A 22,027-nucleotide genomic window follows, 5' to 3' on the forward strand; every position below is an offset into this window, starting at 1 on the left:
TTACCACATTGTGGGTCCTTGTAACAGCAGTTGGACTCACTGCCCTGTGAAGCCGTGGAAATTAACTTCTGATTCCAAAAGAAAATCAGCTTTGCAGTGTTTTCCCACTTCCAGCAGGGCTACTTGAGTACTGACAGGCATTTAAACTTTGTTCTTTTGTTTTAGTCACAGGAACCATCGCGGACTTCGTCTGTCAATTTGCAGTTTCTTCCACTGTTAAAAACCAGATGCAGAACCTGCAGTGTCAGGGCATGCTGAGCTGTCAGCTGAAGAGCCTGTCGCCTCTTCAGGAAACACCTTCCTTGCAAACCGTCTACACCAGCTCTCCTCCAGGATGCCAGGCTGGGGTGTAGAGAGGGTGGGTTTGCTTTCAGGCGTGTTGCTGGTGCTGCCTGTAGGCTCCGGACAGAGAGGGGAAGCATCTGCAGGGTAGCAGAGCTTCAGGACCTTGGGCTGCTGCCCCTGTGCCCACCGTCAGACCCTGCGCAGCCCGCAAAGCGAGGAACCCCTGCGCTGTTTTCACATTGAGGTGGATCCAAGCAGACAAGACTGAAAGTTTCAGATATTTTAAATTTCCTAAGAATTAACACATAGCACAGTGATATCCTTGCTGCTGTGCATCATAGAAGTCAAGCAAAGGAAAAGAGCAAAGAAGGAATTAATTTGCCTTTACCTCCCTGCTCTCCTGCCCTTCAACTACATATTGTGAAGGCTTGTGGAGTAATTGCAGTGTGCAGCTTCTGCTGCTGTTCCTAAACTGCTTAATTGTTCTGCTGAAATGGGTTTGGAGCAGCTGAGGGACAGATGAACATGCTTCCATGAATTTAAAATAGGCTTCTGTGTCTTTGGCCTGGGTTGCGAGAAAGAGATGCAAATCTGCAGTGCTGATTTCTCCTCTGCCTCTTGCAGTGTCTCTGTCTCACCTCTTCCCTTTGGATCTATCCCGAGGATGCTTTCAGAGGCAGGTTTTTGCAAGCTGCAGTCTGAAACGGGGACGTCATGCTGCATTAGCTTCTCTGCTAGCAAGCGAGAATGTTACACAAACTCCTGGTTTGTATATTTTCGCTCTTATGTATGGATCAAGCTTTCCTGAATGTTGAGGTCCCACTCTTTTTTTTTTTTTTTTTTTTTTATTTTTCCAGGAGTTCCCCTAAGAAATGTAACCTTGTTAGCTTGCAGAAACAATGCGTCTTTATATGTTCACAATAGGCTACGGCTGCTAAATGAATGCTGTCGTTCCTAGTAACTAATATTGCCTGTCAGAAATAATCATTCAGTGCAGAATTTTAAGAGCTGCTATTGAAAAAAGTACATCCACTTTCACATTGTGTGCATTTAAAAAATCCACGTATCCTTGTTTCATGTGCTCAATAAAGTGTACTGAGCTTCCTCTTTGAAAATAATTTTTCTTACTAAAATGGCTGTGACTTAAACAGTATTTGCCAATGCATATGTTTACGTAATGCAAAACTACATACAAAAATATCTGCAAATGTAATTTATTGAACATTCACTTCAGAATAGCTGTTTGTACAGTCATATGTAACAATGGCCTTCTCCAACTCAGTCAGTTGCCATTAGAGGAAAAATACTTGGAGACTTCTATGAATCTCTTTTTCTGGAAGAGTCTCACTTTGAGGTCTAAGGTAGCTAGCATTTAGTCCCAAATCTAATCCCAACATTGCCGTTCACATCCACTTCACAGTCTGATATCTGAACTTGGTGGATGCGTTTTGCCTCGATTTTAAAGGCTCTGAAGCTGCACGCACCACTACTCAGAAGCAGCAGTGGTGATGGAGCACGGCTTTGCTGCGGTTTTGCCGCGTGCGTGAGAGCTGATGTCTGCTGGCTTCCAAACTGTGCTGCTGCTGCTTGCAGTGCTAGGGCAGGCTAGGCCGGTGGGAACTGATCAAGAGCTGGATTGTGGAGGCACAACTCAATGGGTTATGGATAACCAAATAACGTGTACTTGGACAAATGTACCAATCACATCAGCTGATCTCTTGTGAGAATTTCTGTGTGTAATGGAGATGGAAGAGAAGTTTACTTTAGTTATACTCAAATGTGGTATTACATGATTTATTCTGACTCTGGACTAGAAAATGGTAAAACTTTTTATATAACAACTGTCAAGGAAAATTAAGGCTAAGCTGCTTTAGTTTTAAACCTCTTGGAATAATTTTTTTCTATGAGTGTTTCAGAAAGCCAATACTATTTCAAAATATATTTTTGAGCCTTTTTGACCTTTAAAGGACTTCAGATAAACAGTAAATATAAGTAAAAGATAAAATAACATCCCGGGAGCAAAGCCATAGGAGTGGTTCACCGAGGGAAGGAGGAGTAGGTACCGCTGCGGGGAAGCTTGGACGCTGGTGGGTACAGCCGTGTAGCGTGACTTGAAGGTGTGTTTGATTTGTATGTGAGGAGGCATCTCATCATTCTGGGGAAGGCAGATTAGTCAGTTTGTAGCAAAACACCCATGAGAGATGACTGAAGGGGCCGAGAACAACAAAGCGAACCTTGGTGGGTTGTTCTAGCCTTCTGTCATAGGTATGTTTGCACTGCTCCAGTTGTTAGTTCCGGCAAAGCTGTGTCCACGTTAGCTTTTAACAGGCTCCTAGAGACTTCTAAAAAGAAGTATTTTGCAGAGCAAACTTAAGGAGGGAATTGTAGATTGCAGTAGTACAGATCAGATAAATAGGTCTGAGCAGAGAGCATCAATCAAAGTGGTTAATTATTGTGAGAGGCGCTGGGCTGATTCGTCCTTTAACAGTTTTTTTCCGCAGTGGTAGTCTCACTGACTTAATCACAGTTGTTTTTTCCTGGAGGATGGTCATGAGATAAGAAATCTGTGGTACTGGGATATTTCTTTATGCATTGATTATGCAAAAGTTAGCATAACTAAAGAAAGGAGCTGAGAGTGAAAAATTAATAAATGGATTAAATTATTCTTGTCTTATAAGTGAAGTTACTCTTTTCTGAAAAAAAAGAAAAAGTTAAGTACTTATGAAGCTAATCTTGCTTTTTCCAGCATGTGCGCAAATGTTGTGCAAGTGTTTGCTCACCTTGGCAGATTTCAAAATACCTTGATTTCGGAGCAAAGTGAAACCAAGTGCTATGTCGGTTATCTGGGGAGGCACAGGGAGTTTTCTTTGGAGCTGAACATTAATAGCTTGTGAATTTATAGATCTCTGTAGGCAAGGAGTTTTTTGTTTTCTTTTTCCAATTTTGAAAAAGCTCAAGTATGAAGGAAAGCAAATGGTATCTTGGCTAAAGACAATGCAGAAATTAAATTTCTGATATATTAGTCTTGAGTAAGAAATACTTCCTATCTTGGTAGCAATAGATCAACTGCTTCCCTGCATCTGGCCATCAACATCCATTTGCACATTTTATTAGTGGCATAGAAATGATGTAAGAAGTAAGCTGAGATTTTATTCTCCTGGAAAATCAGCTCCATTCTCAGATTATATTTGTTGAATAGAGTTCTTCCCAGGAGGTTTGTTGGTAAAAGTGACGTTTAATTTTGACTCCAAGCCTCGTTCCATTGCTGCTAGATGGTGTGCACCCACTGAGGGTGGAGGGACATGCAATGAGGTGAAAAATGCCAGCTTAGTCTCTGTACAGGCAAAAAAAAAGGTCTCTAGTCCTGTATAGAACACAGGGCACCACACAGCTAAGTGTAAAGTTTGAATTTAACCTGTATCCTGCATAATAATTCAATGACCTGTTTTATCTGTTTATGACGTCCAGCCAGGCTTTCTGCACAGGTGATTCAGAGTGAAAAAGGAGTCATGTTCATGCCACTTGACTTCACAAGGTCATTTATATTTAACTAGCTGAGGTAGAATCACAGAATGGTTGAGGTTGGAAGGGACCTGTGGAGATCAGCTCGTCAAACCCTCTGCTCAAGCAGCGTCACTTAAAGCAGGCTGCTCAGGACCATGACCAGTTGGTTTTTTAGTATCTCCAAGCATGGTGACTCCACGCCCTCTCCGGGGCGACCTGTCCAGGGTTTTTCTATGTTCAGATGGAGCTTACTGTATTTCAGTTTGTGCCCATTGCCTCTTTCCCAGTCCTATCTGGGAGATACTAATTCAGCCTAGAAGTCGTTTGCCTCAACAAGACCTAGCATCAGACTTGGGTCTCAGTCCTGAGACTGCTTGGAATGCCATCAGTAATCCATTCAAGCACGCTTTCAGTTTCTTTGGATTGAAATTAGTGAAAGGGGAAATTGAAATGAATGGCACGGTGGCTGCATCCTTAGGGATGTGAATAAGTGTTTGCTTTTCTTTTTTTTTCAGAACATCAGCCAGAAGGAAATCTCTCAAGATTGAGTCGTCTTGAGTAACGAAAAGAAAAAATGGCGTCAATGTTGCTTAGTCGACAGCTGACCTGTTGCTTGCAGCAAAACTCTAGGCTGCTTGTATTTGGTAAGTTGGGTTTTTTTTTATATTTTCTTGGTTTGTGTTTGGTAAGTGTTCACTTTATGCTGGTGGAGACGATTCTAGTGTGAACATTGCTGGCGTTTGGTGGTGTTGAATCTTTCAAAACTTGAAGAATATTCTGTTCTGCATCTTAGATAATGATGCAGTTGTAGTCCAGAAGTGGCCCATAAAGGTGCTGTGGGATTTTTGTTGTGGTTCTTAAAAATTATTATTATAATTCTGCAAAAAAGGACTCAGCTAATAAATTGTACTGTGAACATGGCACCTGAAACAAAGCTCTTCAGCCCTTGGAACCTCACCCTTACAGAGTTACTTTCTGATGCTGCATGGTGCAGAGATGAAACAACCATCCATCAAAATCAAGCTTTTTTGTCTTTGTGCTATGTAGTGGGACCCGGCCCATCTTCCCTCCTGGGGAGGTTTTGAGCAACTGACCTGATGAGATGGCTCTCACTGGGGATGTGTGTTTCTGCCTGTAGTTAGCTCTAGTGTGAAATAAAAACCTCAGCATCAGGCTACTTTGTCATAAGTGCGTAACAAGAAGTTCTTGCTTGTCCCCTTCTTCTGCAGTGCCACTGTACTCCTTCTGCCACTGCCAGACAGACACAGAACCCTTCCATTTGCTCAGAAGCGTAAACATGGTTGATTTCCTTTTGAATAATACACCTTGGGGAGCAACTGACCTTTGGCTAAAGAGCACGAAGCCTGATCTTGTAACTATTGGAAAAGTATTAGGTCAGTGTTTCAGTACACAATGCGCTTCTATTTATGGGAGTGACGCACTGATTATCTGCGCTGTGCAGGAGCAGCGATCGTTTGGTCAATAGTGGACAATGGAAAGCGCTTGCAGCAATCAGGCCTTCGTTAGATGTCAGTCATAGAATCATAGAATCATAGAATCACATGGTTGGATGGGACCTATAAGATCATCTAGTCCAACCGTCTTCCCACTACCATTGCTGCCACAGCTACTAAACCATATCCTGTAGCTTCTCATCAAGCCGCCTCTTGAACACTGCCAGGGACGGAGACTCCACCACCTCCCTGGGCAGGCCGTTCCAGTGCCTTACCACTCTTCGAGAGAAAAAGTTTTTCCTCAAGTCCAATCTAAACCTCCTCTGGTACAACTTGTGGCCATTTCCTCGGGTCCTGCTTGTTGCCTGGAAGAAGAGGCCAAACCCCTGTTCATCACAACCTGCCTTCAGGAAGCTATAGAGTGCAATGAGGTCTCCCCTGAGCCTCCTCTTCTTCAGACTAAACAATCCCAACTCTCTCAGCCGCTCCTCATAAGACTTGTCCTCCAGACCCCTCACCAGCTTTGTTGCCCTTCTCTGGACACGTTCCAGGGCTTCAATGTCTTTCTTGTAGTGAGGGGCCCAAAACTGAACACAATACTCAAGGTGCGGCCTCACCAGCGCCGAATACAGGGGGATGATTACCTCCCTGCTCCTGCTGGCCACACTATTTCTAATGCAGGTCAGGATGCCGTTGGCCCTCTTGGCCACCTGGGCACACTGTCGGCTCATGTTCAGTCCTTTGAGCGAATCCATCATCTCGGTATCACTTAATGTTCCCTGTCCCTCCCAGTGTCTTGCACACTTCTGTGCTGCTTCCCAACCGCAAAGACAAATATATTGCAGTTGTGCAAGATACTTGAGGTTGTTGGAGAGCAGATGCGCTAACTCACTCTTCTTTCTCACTATGGCAATGAGGAGGGGTAGATCTTCACTAAGAAAGGAAAGTAACTTCAGTCTCCATTATTCCATCCTTGCTTTCAGGAAACTCCTAAGTGCGAAAGCCTGCTGAAATATTGAAGCAAAGAATAGAGAGCCTTGGCTGTGGGTTGTATGACAGAACTGTGCCCTTTGGGACTGAATGCTTGGCATGTGTGTCCAGAGATCAGAAAACATGGCACAAGAGGAGAACCCCTCACCAGAAGGAACTGTACCCTCGCAGTTTTTTAGCCTGCAACATTCCTGGCTGACAGAATAGTCAGGAGATTCTAACACTTACAGCAAAAATCAGAGCTTCAGGCCATTTTTCTGGTGAGACCCAGCTAAAGTGGCAGTGCCACTGGTCTCTGCTGGGCTTTAGGGAAATGCTGAGGGCGATGCGCAGGAGCAATCTGCTCCAGAGTGCTCTCCTCCAGGGTATTTTTCAGCACTCAGGTCCAGAGCTTTGAAGACTTAAAAAAGATACTTGTACGTTACTCCCAGAAAAATCCTACAGTGCCATTTGGTCTGCTAATAATTTTCTGTGGATACTGAAATGACATGGTTTGTGAAGGGGGGATGGAGTTGGAGAGGAGGAGAGAGTAGATTCCCTCTTGGTAGAAGTTTCTGCATCTGTGGGCTGTCATGTTCAGTTGTGTGTGTGCTTTAAGCGCAATAATTCTTTTCAGCTTGAATCTATGAGACATTTATTTACAGAAAGAGATTTTTTTTCATCCTTAATTATTTCTGATTTTTAAAGCGAACATGGGAGTCAGCATTGTGCTGACCCTGGGCGTGAAATAAACTGGTTACTGACAAAGAATGAGCATGTGAAAAGGAAGGATGTTGGCAAATCTGCATTCAGTGCAGCAAGGAATTGCATGCACATTTATCATTGTAAAACATGTGGGGACAAAGATAACTAAGCTTTGTATTAATCAAAATGTTTCTAGGAACCTTTTCTCTGGAAAGGTAGGGGATAGTGTTAATTCTAATTAAGATGGATTTTAACCCCTCAGTCTTTTAAGGAACATGGGACAAGGTAAGCATCTGCTTGGAGAATCTTTTTTACTTAACCGTTGCTTGTAGTGTTCTCGTTGCTAACCCAGTGCTAGCGTGTGACAGGCTAACTAGACAGGGAAAATGAAAGTTGATCAAAGTGTAAAAGCTAAGCAAACGTATTTGGAGTCCTTATGCCTTCCTTGAAAATAAGCCTTAATCAGATACGGTTTTATTTTCTTTATGTATTTGATCTGCTTGATAGTTTGGCCTCGAAGATAAAATTTGCTAGAATTTGAAGCATGGCAGAAGAATGATAATAGAATGATTAGCTAGCCTGATTTTTTTTTTTTTTTACAAAGACTCCTGCGTAGTGGTGTCAGTGTGGTAACAGCCAGGCAGATCCAGGGGAGGCGGCTGATGTTGGAGAAATGACGACACACCTCCATGATATGTCTTACCTGAATCGAGTTCTATTGCTGCTGTCAGCTCAGCGTGCTGCACGGTGATCTCAACTGATAGTCTGAATGTAAATCCTTATTCCACTTCCTGCCAGCTCTGGTTTTATCGGCTGTGCCACTGTAGTAGGAAAGCTGTTCCATTTCCATGCTTTGGAGGCAGACGAAGATGCAGTTGGTTGGTAGCTGGTGGGGCAGTACCGTAATTATGAGGACAGGCTGGGACTCCGGAGATCTGGGTTCGGTTTCCTACTGATTACCCCAAGGGGGTGAACTTATCTTTGAATCTTGAACTGGAAGGCATGCCAAAAGGTCAGTCATCTGCCTTAAGGTGACATCAATTTGCATTAGTGCATGCCCATGCCCTTCTGGGATGCTGACCTGTTCTGGCAGCGCAGCTTCTGCAGCCTCCCAAAGCTGTGTACTGTATTGCTGAACTAACTTTACCTTTAAAACGTTTTTCTAATATTTAACCTAAGTTTCAAAACAGGAAAAAAAAAAGTCAAATCCTTACTGTTTGTCCTGCCCTCAAAGGCCCTGGAAGCTGGAATGTTTATTTTTTCTTTGGAGCAGCATTTTACTTGTTTGAAACCCATTACCCGCCCAAGACCTCATACTTTTTTCTCAACTGATCTAAATGCCGTTTCAGTCTCTCCTCGTAGGTCCAGTTTTATTCCTCCAGATTCTCTGCACTTCTATGGCAGTGCCCTAAACGGACTACGTCCGGTTGAGGCTGTACCTCACCTATCTCAGTCTTTCCTGTCTCTCTACAGAGGTTAATAATGTATCATCTGACAGGTGTGCTGCAGTTTGTGTACTAGGAGCTTCCCTAGGAAACCAGAGAGAACTGGGTATGTGTGAGGGATGTGTGGGAGAAGCAAGGATCAGCTCCCTTCACTGGATCGTAGAGACCGCGTCTTGAGGTCAGCTTCAGCTGATGCCCTGGGAACTGGCCGTAGATGACTCTGGGGTGCAACCTCTCCCACTGGACTGAGGAACCTTCACTTTTCAGTTTGATCAAACATTCCCACAAAAAGCTGAGATATAGAAAAATGTTCAGTCAAGTTTGGACTTCAGTTCTGAGTTCCTTCAGTGCATGTAAGGCCTTTGAAGTTCCTTTCTAATTTTCTGATCTTTCTGTGCCATAAAGGGTGGCTGTGGCCATGCTGGCTGTTTTCCCACCTGAACAGCGTTCCTCCTGGCTGTTCATCTGTAGAGGTGTCCTGAAGAGCTCTCATCGCTGTTACTCTGGCCTGTTGTGCTGCAGAGGAGAAAGGATGTTGTGACTGATTCGGGTCACAACATCTACAAGAAAACTAGCAGTTGGATGTTCTGTAACTCCACTGAAGAGCTGATTTGGGATTGTGCTCTGATGGGGAGGAGGAGCTGTCATTAGTCTTTCTTACAGGAGCTTCCACTTCCATATGGCCTGTTTGGTATTGGGTTTTTTCTTCATCTTTGGAGAATCCTGTTCCAATAAAATCTCTGGTGTGTATGTGGGAGTACTGAAACACAATCTCCTGTGGAACAGCTTCTGATCTTAGAGCATAAGCACTCTGTAAATAGCAATCTCAGTTTTCACAATATTATGCAATAGCTATGTTCATTTTCCAAACATCTCTAGCTAGCCTGGCCTTTTGCCATTCTGTTTCAAGATCTGTTAGTAACAGATTCTTTTTGCAACATCTAAAAGAGGACTTGGGGGAAATCACAGCCCTCCTACTTCTGGCTGTCAGGGCCTCCACGCTCTAAAAATTCCGTCTGGGAGGTGGTTTGATAAACACCGTGGAGTGGAAGTTACAGGCGTGCCTGGGAGATTGCCTTTCGGCAGTTGTGCAGAGCAGCAGTGCTACGGCACAGGTAGTGGGCCTCCCTGGGGGCTGGGGAGCTTCCCGTTACACTCTTCCACAGCAAAACACTTGCATTTGAGAGATCTGGTATGCCAGCATTTATTTTAACCTGTCTTTTATTTTTTTCCCTTGGGGGAGTTCCATCTCTTAATTACACTGATGCAGTTTCTGTGCCTCCAGTGGAGTTCCTCCCAGCTGACACCCAGTTGTTGTACACTTGGGAATTGTGATTACGAGTGTTATTCGTTGTCAAACATAGCAGAGGTTTAAGCACTTTCTTTCTAGGCCTGTGTTGAACGTGGCTCTTGTTAGCAGAGATCACCACTTAGCACGGAGACCTGCTGACAGGAGTGCTTGTTGTGACTCCCAACAACACAAGATGTTAGAAGGGGGTGCTTGCATCAATTTCGTTGCTATGGTGATGTGGTACTTAGCTAAAAATTGCTGAGTGAGACACCTGGTGAGTGTTGAGGGTCACATAGAAAAGAGAACTTGGAAATGAGCTTTTCTGTCTGCTAGCAAGAGATGACGTCCTGTTAGATGAAAAGGAAGGATGTGGTAATGTCCTGATACTACTCAGGTGTTTAGAAAGACAATGTGTATTGCACAGGGCTTTGAGAAGGCTGCAAGAAGCAATAAAAGTAGAGTTTTAACTACTGTAACATGAAGAGTAGCAAAAAGAGGATGATGATCAGCAGGCTGGCCAGTTTTGGTCTTTCTTCGTTACACAGCCTGGCTGATGGAAGCAGCCTCTTCTTGACTTGTGGTGTTGAACAAGTTAGGAAAACAGTAAAATATTCTCCAAATGAATTCCCTGTTGTACAGCTCTGTAAATATGTGCGTTCTCATAGGGGAGGCTGTGCCCTTTGCAATATCCACAACATAACTTTCTTAGATCAATAATTAAATTTGTGTTTAATTTAGAATCCGTATCTGTTAAAATATTTTACAGATTGTCCTTTAGGGAAGTGGAAGAGGGAAAAGGTTATGCACACCTCACAGGTGATGGCCAGGAAACCTTTGACTGTTGGTCTCCGTTTTAGAGCCTGGCCATCAGGCATCTTGCATGTTTGCAGGGCTGGCTTGGTTGTTAACAGAAGAGGAAGTCTTTAGTCACTGTCCAAACAAGTGCCTTTTTATAAGAACTTGGTTACAAAGAGTAAGGAAGGCAGCGTGCTTGTGTAAGCTGCTGCTTGGGATGGGAGAACCCTGGGAGGTGCATGGAGGGGACACGCAGGGTCTCTGGCACAGAGCCCCAGGCAGGGCTGGGGGAGGAGGACCCTGCATGCGGGTGGTAGTTCACTTCTCTTGAATTCACAGCTCTGCCAAACAATTCCACGTATGCTGCGGGTTTTCCATATCTTCCCTGTTACTGCTGACTACCAAAATGCCCTGTATATTCTGCTCCTTTCTTGATGCTTTCCCCTTTGTCATATCAAGTAGCACGCAGAGCCTGGGGGGAGGAAGAGGACACGGGAGAAGGAGAAACGTTTGCTGCCGGTTTGCTGTGATCTCCGTTGGGGAAGGAGCAGGGGGCACAAAAACATTAACTTGATCTCTTTTGCCCTTTCAAACTTCATAGCATGTCTACTAGATCTGCAGCTTTACTGGTGATGAATTGTGTTCCTTTTGATCTTTTATATGCAGTAGGTTTTTCTCCCAGTGGAGCAGTTGTCACGCGGTCCCCAATTTACATGAATGCTAAACAGAATGACACAAAAATGAAGCAGCGTTGCTGTAACCAAACCTATTAATAGCTTTGCGGAGAGGCACTGACGCATCTCGGATACAACACTTGGAATTAAAACTGAGAAGAGTAATCGTCTTTGCACGTTAAGTTTTCCCAAAATGAGCAGTCAGTTAGAGATGCTTTCAAAGGGCTGTGATTTTTTCAATAAAATTTCTCAAAATAAGGCTTGCTTGAGACAACTCATCTTGGGTTGACACCAACTGAGGCGCCAAGCAGTATCATAGTATACCTTCTGTTTTCTTTGGTAAATGTTTGGTTTATTTCTCAACTGTTGTTTCCAAACAAAAATGGGTTTTAGTATGCTTCTGAATCAAAACTGGCAGGGAGAGGTGGCTATGGATGGACGCGCAGAGGGGCCGGTGCCACGTGGGGTTGCTGGCGGCAGTGCTGCACCCAGTGCTTTTTGTGTGTGTGGGTGCTGGCCTGCCTCCCCGTGCGTCTCCCTTTCTGGACCTCTGACAGAGCAGAGTGCACTGTATAGTTTTAACATTTGGCAGTGCCGCCCCGGCGCTGTGCGAAGCTGGTGAGTGGTGCCCTCGTTCTGTGCTACCCTGCATCACCCCTTGCACGAGCCGGTACCGTCTGGCTTCCAGGGGCGAGCCGGGCACTGCACTGCAGCTCAGCTTTTCACTGATGAGAAGGGGAGCTAAGGACCTTCATTTTGTTTTTTCCAAATTGCCCCAACTTAAAATGCCTATCACAGACTAAACCAAGTTACACCCTCATCTTTCAGGTGTTGATTTGGTACAAATGTGTGATACCCGTAAGTTAAGCTTATTAAGATTAATTTGTTCATGATGATAGGTTGGGTAAAGGCTTCCAGGTGCTTCCTGACAAAAATGTAATTGTTTAGGAATGTTAGTTTAGGTCAACACTTAACTGTAGTGTATAGAGCAAGCTCTTGCTGTTCACCTTGATGCAGCTCTGGAGTCTGTACTTCCTTTGGTGCAATTCCCATATTCTCCTGTAATCCCCTTAATGGACTATCTACTTATCAGAACTGTCTCTGTGGTATCAACTGTGCCTAAACCCTGTATTTTGAAACAGCTCCTTCAGAAACCGGAGCAGAGCCTGTTACTGGTGATGCACAGGAGCTTTTGACTTTGTGTTTCATTAAGATGTCGAGTTTATTGTGATTCCTCAGTTACACATGTGGATAAAGAGCAGCAAGGTCAGAGGCAGGATCAGGGGAAAAACTGTCACTGTTTTTGACCCAGACTTCAGAGCTGCAGTGCAAGATGCTGGATTCGTGGGAGATTTTGAATTTATTTTAAATACAGCCATTTACCCTTGAGATGCAAATCTATCCCAAATGGTGTTCTTTGAGCTGTTGCAGAACAACGTCGCAGTGGTTTTTACCTGTGGACTCCATCAGGTTTTTTGGTTATTACTGACAGTGAACTGTGTAGGAGTGGGGAATTGATGGCAAAGGCTTGCTCCAAGTGTAATGGACAAACCCAGCAACAGAGGTGGGAACAGATGTGCTCTTAGTCCTCCTGTCCTTTACAGTAGCATTTGCCTCTGTTTCTCTAGGGTTGCCTTGTCATTTCACTTGAATTTTTTTTAAAGCCACTTCACTGGTACTACTTTTATTTTGACACTTGTCAAAGATGAGATATTTAGTTCACTTCAGACGGTACAATGTAATTGGTCTCATCTGGCAAGTGTTCTCAGTCAGGCAAGGTATGGATATTTGTTCTGAGAGGAGAGCACAGAAAATATGGTCTGTACTCAAGTTTTCATTATTTCTTTCAGGACACAGATATATCAGTCAGGCTGCAGCTAAAATTGATGTGGATTTTGATTATGATGGACCTCTAATGAAGACAGAAGTTCCTGGGCCACGATCTAGAGTAAGTTCCCGAAGTATAGTGGCTTTTTTTTTTCCTTCAGCTGTGTTTAACTTGCTAGAAAACAAATTTCATTCCAAACCTTAAATCCGATATGAATAAACATGATTTCACAACAGTCTAGGCCCACTTTAACCAAGATGCTGAGAATGAAAAGCTCATAAATGAAATACTCCTTTATGAGAGAGATCTGAATCTCAGCTGTCAACTTCCCGTGTGAAGTAATTGAAAGCAGAACAGCATCAGTTTGGTGCTCATCAGTCAACAGACTTGGCTACTTGTGCTCCTGCTGAAACAGAAACTTGGTTGGCTTTTTATGCTGTGAAATAATGCTTTGGCTTTGAAATGAAACAAGAGTTTCAGTTTGCTGGACATTGTTTTACTCTGCCATATTCAATATTTATATGTGTGGTGTTTTGTTGTGTTTGTTTTTTTTTTAAAAAAAAGAAACTATCTCTCTAGAACCAGTGTGTCAACATCCCTTCTGTGTGTCTCTGGCTTTTCTTATTTTCTGATTTGTCTCTTGTTTTCTCAGTTCAGTTAATTAATATAGAAGAGGCAGCTTTCCCTTTTTGGAGATTTACAGTTAAACCGTGTGTGCAGCCCATCTAGCTCTGCATGCCGCAGTTAATAGTTTTGACTGTCATGGTTGCAAAGTGCATTATGCAAGTTGATGTAGAGTTGCCTAATGAGCACGTGGAACTGGAAGTTTTGTGTGTGATTTACATGATCATAAAAAAGAAACATACAGTCTTCTTCAGTATTTAGTAATTACATACCTGAGACTAATGTTTGTTTTTCTACAGGAATTACTGAAGCACCTGAATGGAATTCAGGTAATTTGTCAAGTTTTCTGGGGAGTGTTAATACCGTGATTTCAGAACTTGTTTTAAAATCCTGGTTTGTATGTTTATTTCTATAACCAAAAAAAAAAAAGACAAGTGAAACACTGACTCTGGGTATGCATGCTGCAGAATTATTTTGCTAGGATCAGTGATTTTTCTTTAAACATTTATGAATGCCTCTGGAGTTGTTATGAAGTGGCCAGTGAAAACATAGGTATATTGGAGCTTAAAAGTATGCCAGCCTCAGTGCATATTGCCTTCCTGTGATGAAGAATTCCTCAAAGTCTGTGCTTCATTTCTATAGAAAAAGTGCATGCTTGCCCTTTTAACAGTATCTCTTTATAAAAATAGCACTAGAGTTAATTCCCGTGCGATGACTATAATGTCTTTGTATATTATCATTAGATTTTTTTTTTTGTCAGATTTTGCTGTGTAATCGTTAGTTGCCCCTTCCTACATACTGCTGATTTTAAAGCATTAATTGTTTTTTTCCTTTAAGAATGCAGAAGCTGTACACTTCTTTTGCAATTACGAAGAGAGCCGAGGGAACTACCTGGTAGATGTAGATGGCAATCGCATGCTGGATCTCTACTCTCAGATTTCATCCATCCCAATAGGTAGGAGACATTTGCTTTGTCCTTAAGCCATTGTGTTCTTAACCGCAGCCGCTACCAGAGAAGTTGATTGATTAACTAAAAAAACCAAAGGTGACATAATACATGCCTTGTTGCGATCAGGGTACACCTCCCTGCTGTGTATTATGAACTGGTGGTTTTGAATAGCTGAAGAAACTACAGATTCAATACTGGCAGCTCACTTGAGGTTCATAGTGGTATCTGGAAGAAGCTCTAGTATTAAACTTAGTTTGAATATGCAAGTTCCACAATTTGGGTTGTCTTTGCTTGGATTTTGTACTTTGACATTCTGCAACAGTATGTTACTGTTTTAAACGTTAACAAACATAAACATTTTAACATTAAATTATGTGCTTTAGTTAACATTTCTGTCTCAAAAGAACTGAAAAAAGGAGTTGGCTATGTGAACTCCAGTAGGATGAACTAGACTGTGGTATTAAGGGAAAGGAAGGGTTGCAGGTCAGTCAGGCTGAGGGACCAAACTATGGACTGGTCAAGTGCTTGGGAAAGTCGGTTGATCTTTTTTGTGAAACATTTCATGAAGGAAAAGAAGCAAGGCAGAGATGAAGGCCCCAATTGCAAGGAACCTAGGCTTCAGTTGGTGTTCAGTTTGTTTGTTCCTTGTCCATGGTTCCTCTCAGTTGCTTAAAGTACATTTCTGCAGAAGTGCTAGGGTAATTTAATAGGTAGATGTTGTGCTATGTATAGAAACAGCGGTGACTCAAAATCATCCCTACAGGCCTCTTTTATTGGGAAAGAGGATTTAGTGATGTTCAGGTCATTACCAATTTTTTGACATCTAAGACTTTGTGACTGCAATGGGTTTTCAGTTATCGCAGTCATCTTTGCAGGCAGTTAATATTTTTGCTCTCATGTAGCGCCTCAATGAACGTGTAATCATTCCAGAACTCTTCAATGTTTTTGGCTTACTTTAATCAACACAAGTTCTAGATATTTTTTATGTTTTAGAGACTGCATTGAGATAACTTCTGTCACCGCTAATGTGGAAATAGGGGTGAGACAAAGGAGCACAATGCTTGTATGGCAGATGACCTCTTCTGACCTTCTTTAGCATAATGGTGCATTAAAGGAGCTGGAGGCTAACCTTGTGGGGCTTTTTTCCCCATTTTTCTCCTGCTGTCTAAATGACAGTAAACATACACTGCAGTTGTCTGTTAGCAGGGTCTGTTACAACCAGGATCAGAGTAAGGTGCTGACTCTTGGGCAGCCACCTCTGTTTTATTTGGCCTTTCTCATTTTTTCTGTAGCCGCCTGTTGACTACCACCCTTGTGCCAAAGGTTTACTGTTTTTTGTAGGTTCTGTGGCAGCATCTCCTGTTGGATTTGGACATATTTGTATCACCTTTCTGGGAACCCCTCCACAATTACTTTGGCTCTGAGAGCAACCGGGAAATGATTTATTTATGTTAGCTCATTGTAGCTTTCTAATGATGGAAAATGTGTGAAAGGAGGTTGACTGAGTGCATGCCAGCCACAAATATGAATTGTAGTCAACTCTTCCTAACAGTCTTGGTTGAGAAAAGGAATGAGATTTCACGATCTGTTAATTCAAACCAGGAGGTGAAGCTGCTTGATACATTCCCTCTAACATCCTGTCACATATTAAGGCATGGGACAGTAGTGAGTTTCAGGGTTTGAAAGGAGTGGAAAATGAAGTAAACAAAGTTCATGTCTTTGAAATAATTTTTCCAGGCTATTTAGCTAGTTGTGTGAATTTATTTTTCTTAAATCCTGTGATTCAAAATAGGCTTTTGACAGTTCTCTTTTAGCTCAATTCCTTCCTCCCAATGATAGCTAAACTTGTATCAAGGCAAATATTAAAAAAATAAATTGCAATCTGGAGTGGGAAAACTACGTGAAATGCATTCTGGATGCTGACAGGTAGAGAGGGAAATTCTTAGGAATGCAGTATGCAGTTGTCATGTTAGCTGCTGCTGCTAATATAATGTAACTTACAAGTGAATTAAGTATTGGAGAAATACTGCTTCATGCTGCTTTATGCTAGATGTTGAGGGACTTGCAACCTCTGCTTAACAGCATAAATGCAGCATAGGCAGCAAAATTGAAATTCCTGGTAACATTTACTTCAGCTGCGAATCAGAGAGGGGCTGAGTTTGTACTGTCTGCATGCACTCATTCCCACCCGGCTCTTCCAAGCCATGGAAATGAGAATGCAACTCCTAGTTTACATTGCTGAATTCAGTGAGAGTGAATTTCAAAAGCATATGAATATATTACCTGCAAGATAGTTAACATAACCCTTAAACATTTAAATTGAACCTGCAATCAATTCCATTTGGTCTAAGAGATCACTTAGTTTCTTGGAACCATCTGTAATAGTGCCTGATTTGGTTAAAATTGTCTAAACACCTGATTGTTCATATCTCTAGCACTATTAGATGTGCTCATAGTGTCGTACGTGACCGTAACTGAACTGAGATCTGTTAACACTCTCGAGATACACATGCTAGTCATGGGATGTCATAGCAGGGGCTTCTGCAGTTTGCTTTCTGTGGTTGATTGAAGCTGGTGACATAAGTTACAGCTGGTGACCTGCAACTGATCCTCAGCTAAGCCATCTACTTCCTCCTTCATGTGTGGCAATGCCTTCTTGAGGGTGAGCTGGGCTGCTCTGTCCTAGAGGGCACGTTCCGCAGTCACGAAGGAACTACAGTACAGTGCTTCAGACAGCTTCTCAGATGATGTATGTGATGTATAGCAACAAGAAGGTAGTAAAAATTTAGTACTTACAGGCTGACCTAAATCTAACTGAACACACAGCACTAATGTATTTTTTTAAGTTGTACTGAATGACAAGACTGACTATCTGAAGCTGCAGAGGTTGCTAATGATGTCCCTCTTGGTGGAAGAGTTAGGTTCTAGGCTGGAACACCAAAACAAGATCACAAGGTGCTTGTTAGTCGTATGCACTTATCTCTCTGCAAGTAAATCCAATAACACTTTTTATTAATCTGTCAGAGCTCCCCAAGATTTAATAATGCTCTGCTACACTAGAATATCTTTATCAGCAGAGGTTGAGAGGTAATAAGTGCTTTTGTGGAGAGATGAGAATTAAAGTTTAAAAAACCTCTAGGCAAAGATGTTCTGGGCTGTTCTGTGCTGAAAAAAAAAATTAAAACAGTTTTTTTAGCACATGATTTTGGGGAAGATGTAGCACAACCTACTCCTTTAAACCTGTATCTAATGTGTTTAATGGAGTTAGAAACCCCACGGAGCCAAATGCAAGAGGGGATTCTGTCAATGTGTTTACTAGCAAACATCCTGAAATAGCCGTGCTGGGAAGGTCTGGTTTTGTTTGGGGAGATGTGGGGAGGTGCAGTTTGGTATTATTGACAGCAGTCTGCTGCTCAGTTCAAATGGATTCTTTGGGCTTCCTCCATCTCATCATTTCAGCAGCCTCCAGTTTTTTTTCCCTTTTGCAGACAGGCACATTCGTGTGCCCGGAGGACATGTACTTTCCTGTCGCATTGATCTAGACACGCAGCAAGAATGATGAAGCAGGTGCCCTTCTCTTAAGAGCCAGCTCTGTCATTTCTTGTAGGAATGTATTTGAGAGTGGATTCATAAAGCTGCAAAGCCTTGTGTTGGTCGTGGCAATGAAATAAGTTACTGTCTGTCTGTCATCTCAGCCTAGAGGTGTTTGATTTTTGTCTACCGTAGTTATATAGTAATTATTTAACCATGTAGTTCTTCCTGGTGTTCGTTTTATGACTACGAACCAGTTCAGCATCTTTCTACACGCTGACCTACTCTTTCAGAAAGAGTCAGGCTTTAAGGATTCTCTTATTTTACTGTTTGAGGATGCACCAGTGGAACAGGGAGTGTTGGGAGGAAGACCAGGCCACTTGGGCTGAAGTGGAGAGATTGGGAGCGACATCTTATGTGGGTGGGAAGGGCTCCGGGGAGACCTGATAGCGGTCTTCCAATACCTCAAGGGGGCCTACAGGAAAGATGGGGAGAAGCTGTTCAGTAGGGCCTGTTGTGATAGAACAAGGGGTAATGGGTTTAAATTAGAAGGAGGTAGGTTTAGATTAGATATGAGAAAAAAATTTTTTACAATGAGAGTTGTAGAGCACTGGAACAGGTTGCCCAGAAAGGTGGTGGAGGCCCCATCGCTGGAATCGTTCAAGGCCAGGCTGGATGAGGCTCTGAGCAACCTGATCTAGTCAGGGATGTCCCTGCTTCTTGCAGGGGGGTTGGACTAGATGACCGTTGAAGGTCCCTTCCAACTCTAACTATTCTATGATTCTATGATTCTAAGTTACGGGAAATAGAAGCCTTGAATTTGTGTTGCATAAGAGAAGATGCAGAGACCTCTGGGTTCCTCACGTGTCTTAATACCAGCAACAGAATTACACATTTTTACAAGTAATACAAGAGTTAATGGTTAAGCTTCCTAAGCAATGGGTAGCTATTTATAAAAAACTTCTGTAATGTTTAGTTTGGAGATTTCTAAAACAATATATATTCTCTCAAAGGTGGTCTCAGTGGTAGCCACAGCTCTCAGTGACACAGCTTTCAACTGTGTCACTCCCTCTATCCTAACAACAATTCTTCCCATGACAGCAGATGCAATGCAGATTTAATGGTTTGTGTCCCAAGTAACCACTTGTATTCTCTTCATAATAATTTTAACAGATTCTTTGCAGCATGGCATGCAGTTAAAACAATCTGGATATTTTCTTATTTTGAACTAAAATATTTAAAACGGAATTTATAATGGATTTGTTAATGCAGTAGCCTAATGCTCCATTGCTCACACAGGATAATCAGGGCTATTGTCACTCAGCTGGAATGAGGAGTTCAGAGGCGTGAGGAGCTTTAGTAATAAAATTAGGGCGATATCACTTCTAGAGCAGTGCTGAGGATGAGGTTTCCAACTGTTTCTACAGGGGAATATAAAGGATGATGTTCATCTCTGGCTTTGGCATTTCATACATTACAAGTCAGGCCTAAAATGAAATTTTCTGGGTTCCTCTGGTGAATTTTTGTGTTGTGGTTGTTTTGGGTTTTTTTTTAACATGAAATACATTGGTTTACCTGTAAGCAAGCAAGTTATCCCATAGAACATCAACGAGTATAAATTAAGCACCTTCATAGTGTTAAACCTGAAGCATCCTTAGATGTTTCAGGGTAAAAAGGACAAATTGTTGCATCTTTTTCCAACTAAAAGTTTGTCAAAGTAAGTAAAATGGGAAGGAAAAAAAATCTGGTCATCAGAGAAAGTGAGAAGTGCAGAATCTCCTCCTTTAATAAGAGACGGCAGTTTATCAAACAAGTTTTTTAGTGGTGATGCACAGCTGAGGGTTTGTAAATCTGTGACTGAGAAGGAAAGATTTCCAGAGAGATGTCGTGGAATAACTAGTGGGTTGTGGCGGGTTAGAGATTTGGGTGCTTATTAGTCCATGAGTTTCAAGTGTGTGGCTGTCTGTGTAGACAGTCTCTTCCTTCTGGTAGAACTGTTCCTGATCAGGGATGAACACCTGCAGTGTGCAGGGTGTGAAGTAACTGCGAGGCTGTACATAGGAGCGAAAGCCTGGATGATGTGTAGGGCAGTACGTACACGTCTCAAAACCAGTTTGACAGCATCTTGCGCAGAGTGTTCAGGAGGCATTGTAGAGGATAGCGGTGGTGAACGCCATCCAGCTGCCACAGATGTCAAGGAGCACTGTCAAGCCATTCGCAGAAGTCGGCTGCAGTCCCAGGGCTTAGGTCTGCTGGGTCTGCCATAACCTGGGCTTGTTGCACACGTCAGCAATGAAAAACCACCCCTGAGAACAGCACTGCTGTGCTGGTAGGGTTACTCTGCGCCATCTGACAAAAAGCCCTTGCTGATACTTTGTTAGTACAATGTAATGCACTGAAATGCCAGCTGCTAAATGAGCTTTCTTTGGGAAATCGGTAAATATGTAGATTTTTGCTTGTCTGTTTCTCATGGTCAGCTGCCAAAGACTGGGGAACTGTGTGGAAGAAACGCATGAAAGGGGAAATATATCTTTCTACGTTGATTTTACAATGAGAAAAAATCCAATCTATTAAAAAGCACAGTGGGAGGAAAAAAGTTCTGTTATTGTGCCAGACATAATCAGTCTGATATTCAAGGAGGGTAAAAATTGCTGTGAGACTGGAGGAGTCGCACCAGCTACTGTAAATGGACACGGCTGCGTGGGGAGCTTCTCTCTGTGGTCCGAAGCAGTTTCTGACGAGCGTGTTGGGTGGTCAGTGCTCACTGAGAGCCGCCTAAGTTGAGCAGATCAGGGTTATGGTGAGTGAGAACGCTAAGCAGCCTTCTTCAGGCAGGAGAAGCGGGAAGAGCTTCTCTACCACTGCTAAATGGTGACTAACAGCAACAACGGCTCCTAGGCTGCACTGGCAGAAGGTCATTTCTGCTCTCGATTGAGGAGGAGGTGAGGTTCACACGTTGTACTGTAGAGAAACCAAATGTACGTGGGAAACCTAGAAAGGAGAGCAAGCAAACGTTTAATAACGTCAAGCCCACAGTACTTGGTAGAAACTATGATGTTTCAGTCAGGCCCTGTCAGGAGAAAGACCCATTAATGTTAATTTATTTTTTTGTGTTCAGTTTTTGCCTTTCAGTACTGAAATATATTTTGCCATTGCCTGGCAACAAATTTGTTCCAAAGTTCCAGATGATAATAATATTTTGTAAACGGAGAGATTTGCCCTACTTTGAAAGAAGTTCTATTATAAATAGTTAAAACATACACAAGCTACAGAAACAGTTAAGCATCAGATTAAAGTTATTATCTTTGTTACTCTTTACCCCAGTTTATTGAAATCAGAGAGAAAGAACTGTTTTCTTTCTTTGTTCTTTTTAATTAGGTTACAACCATCCCTCCCTGATAAAGGTTCTACAGCAGCCACAGAACTTGGTAAGTGAATTAAAATATTAAGTGCTTAAAGAGTCTTCTCTCTCTTTGTGGCAGTCTTTCTTATTTTTTCTTAGACAGATAATGAAAGCTTAATGACTCAATTTAAAGTATGGTAGGATCTGTTTTCTTTATTTCTCGCTAGATGAGAAGAGCTTGGTAGTGTTTAAGACGACACCAAAACCTCTGTGAAGCTTTACAATAAGTAAACATTTGCGTGACGCAAGCACTTGATATGCTTGCAGTCAGTTTTAAATCATAGGTCAAGCATGGTATTTCAAGTTACTCATTTTAGCAATGTTCTTGAGTGAAAATTTTTTAACCTGAAAGCAAGCACAAGTCCTTGAAAGAGAATGTAGTATTTTGAGTATGAAAATAGTGCCCTAAATGTGGAATGCTGGAGGCAGGGCTCGGAGGGTGGTGGCTGGTTCCCATCTCCTAAGTACCAAGTTAACGAAACCACTGACATGTCCTTGAAAAATTAAAATCAGTAGACCAGAGCAACAGGAGTATTTCAAAACAGACTAACTGCTTCTTAAATGAAGTAC

The 22,027-nt window shown here is 42.5% G+C and overlaps 1 protein-coding gene across 2 annotated transcripts in view; it reads left to right on the forward strand.

Moving 5' to 3' along the window:
• The window catches only part of ABAT (4-aminobutyrate aminotransferase), a 52,820-nt gene that overhangs the window by 16,770 nt on the left and 14,023 nt on the right, over positions 1-22,027 (forward strand). For both annotated transcript variants that reach the window (XM_086759923.1, XM_086759924.1), the window contains exons 2-6: positions 4,305-4,433; positions 12,973-13,070; positions 13,874-13,903; positions 14,412-14,529; positions 21,433-21,482. In XM_086759923.1, the coding sequence (XP_086616049.1) occupies positions 4,364-4,433; positions 12,973-13,070; positions 13,874-13,903; positions 14,412-14,529; positions 21,433-21,482 (366 nt within the window). In that variant the 5' untranslated portion in view covers positions 4,305-4,363. The remainder of the gene's footprint in view (positions 1-4,304; positions 4,434-12,972; positions 13,071-13,873; positions 13,904-14,411; positions 14,530-21,432; positions 21,483-22,027) is intronic.

Source organism: Chlamydotis macqueenii, chromosome 15 (assembly GCF_036417535.1).
Source record: "Chlamydotis macqueenii isolate bChlMac1 chromosome 15, bChlMac1.mat, whole genome shotgun sequence".
In the NCBI taxonomy this organism is placed as follows: Eukaryota; Metazoa; Chordata; class Aves; order Otidiformes; family Otididae; genus Chlamydotis; species Chlamydotis macqueenii.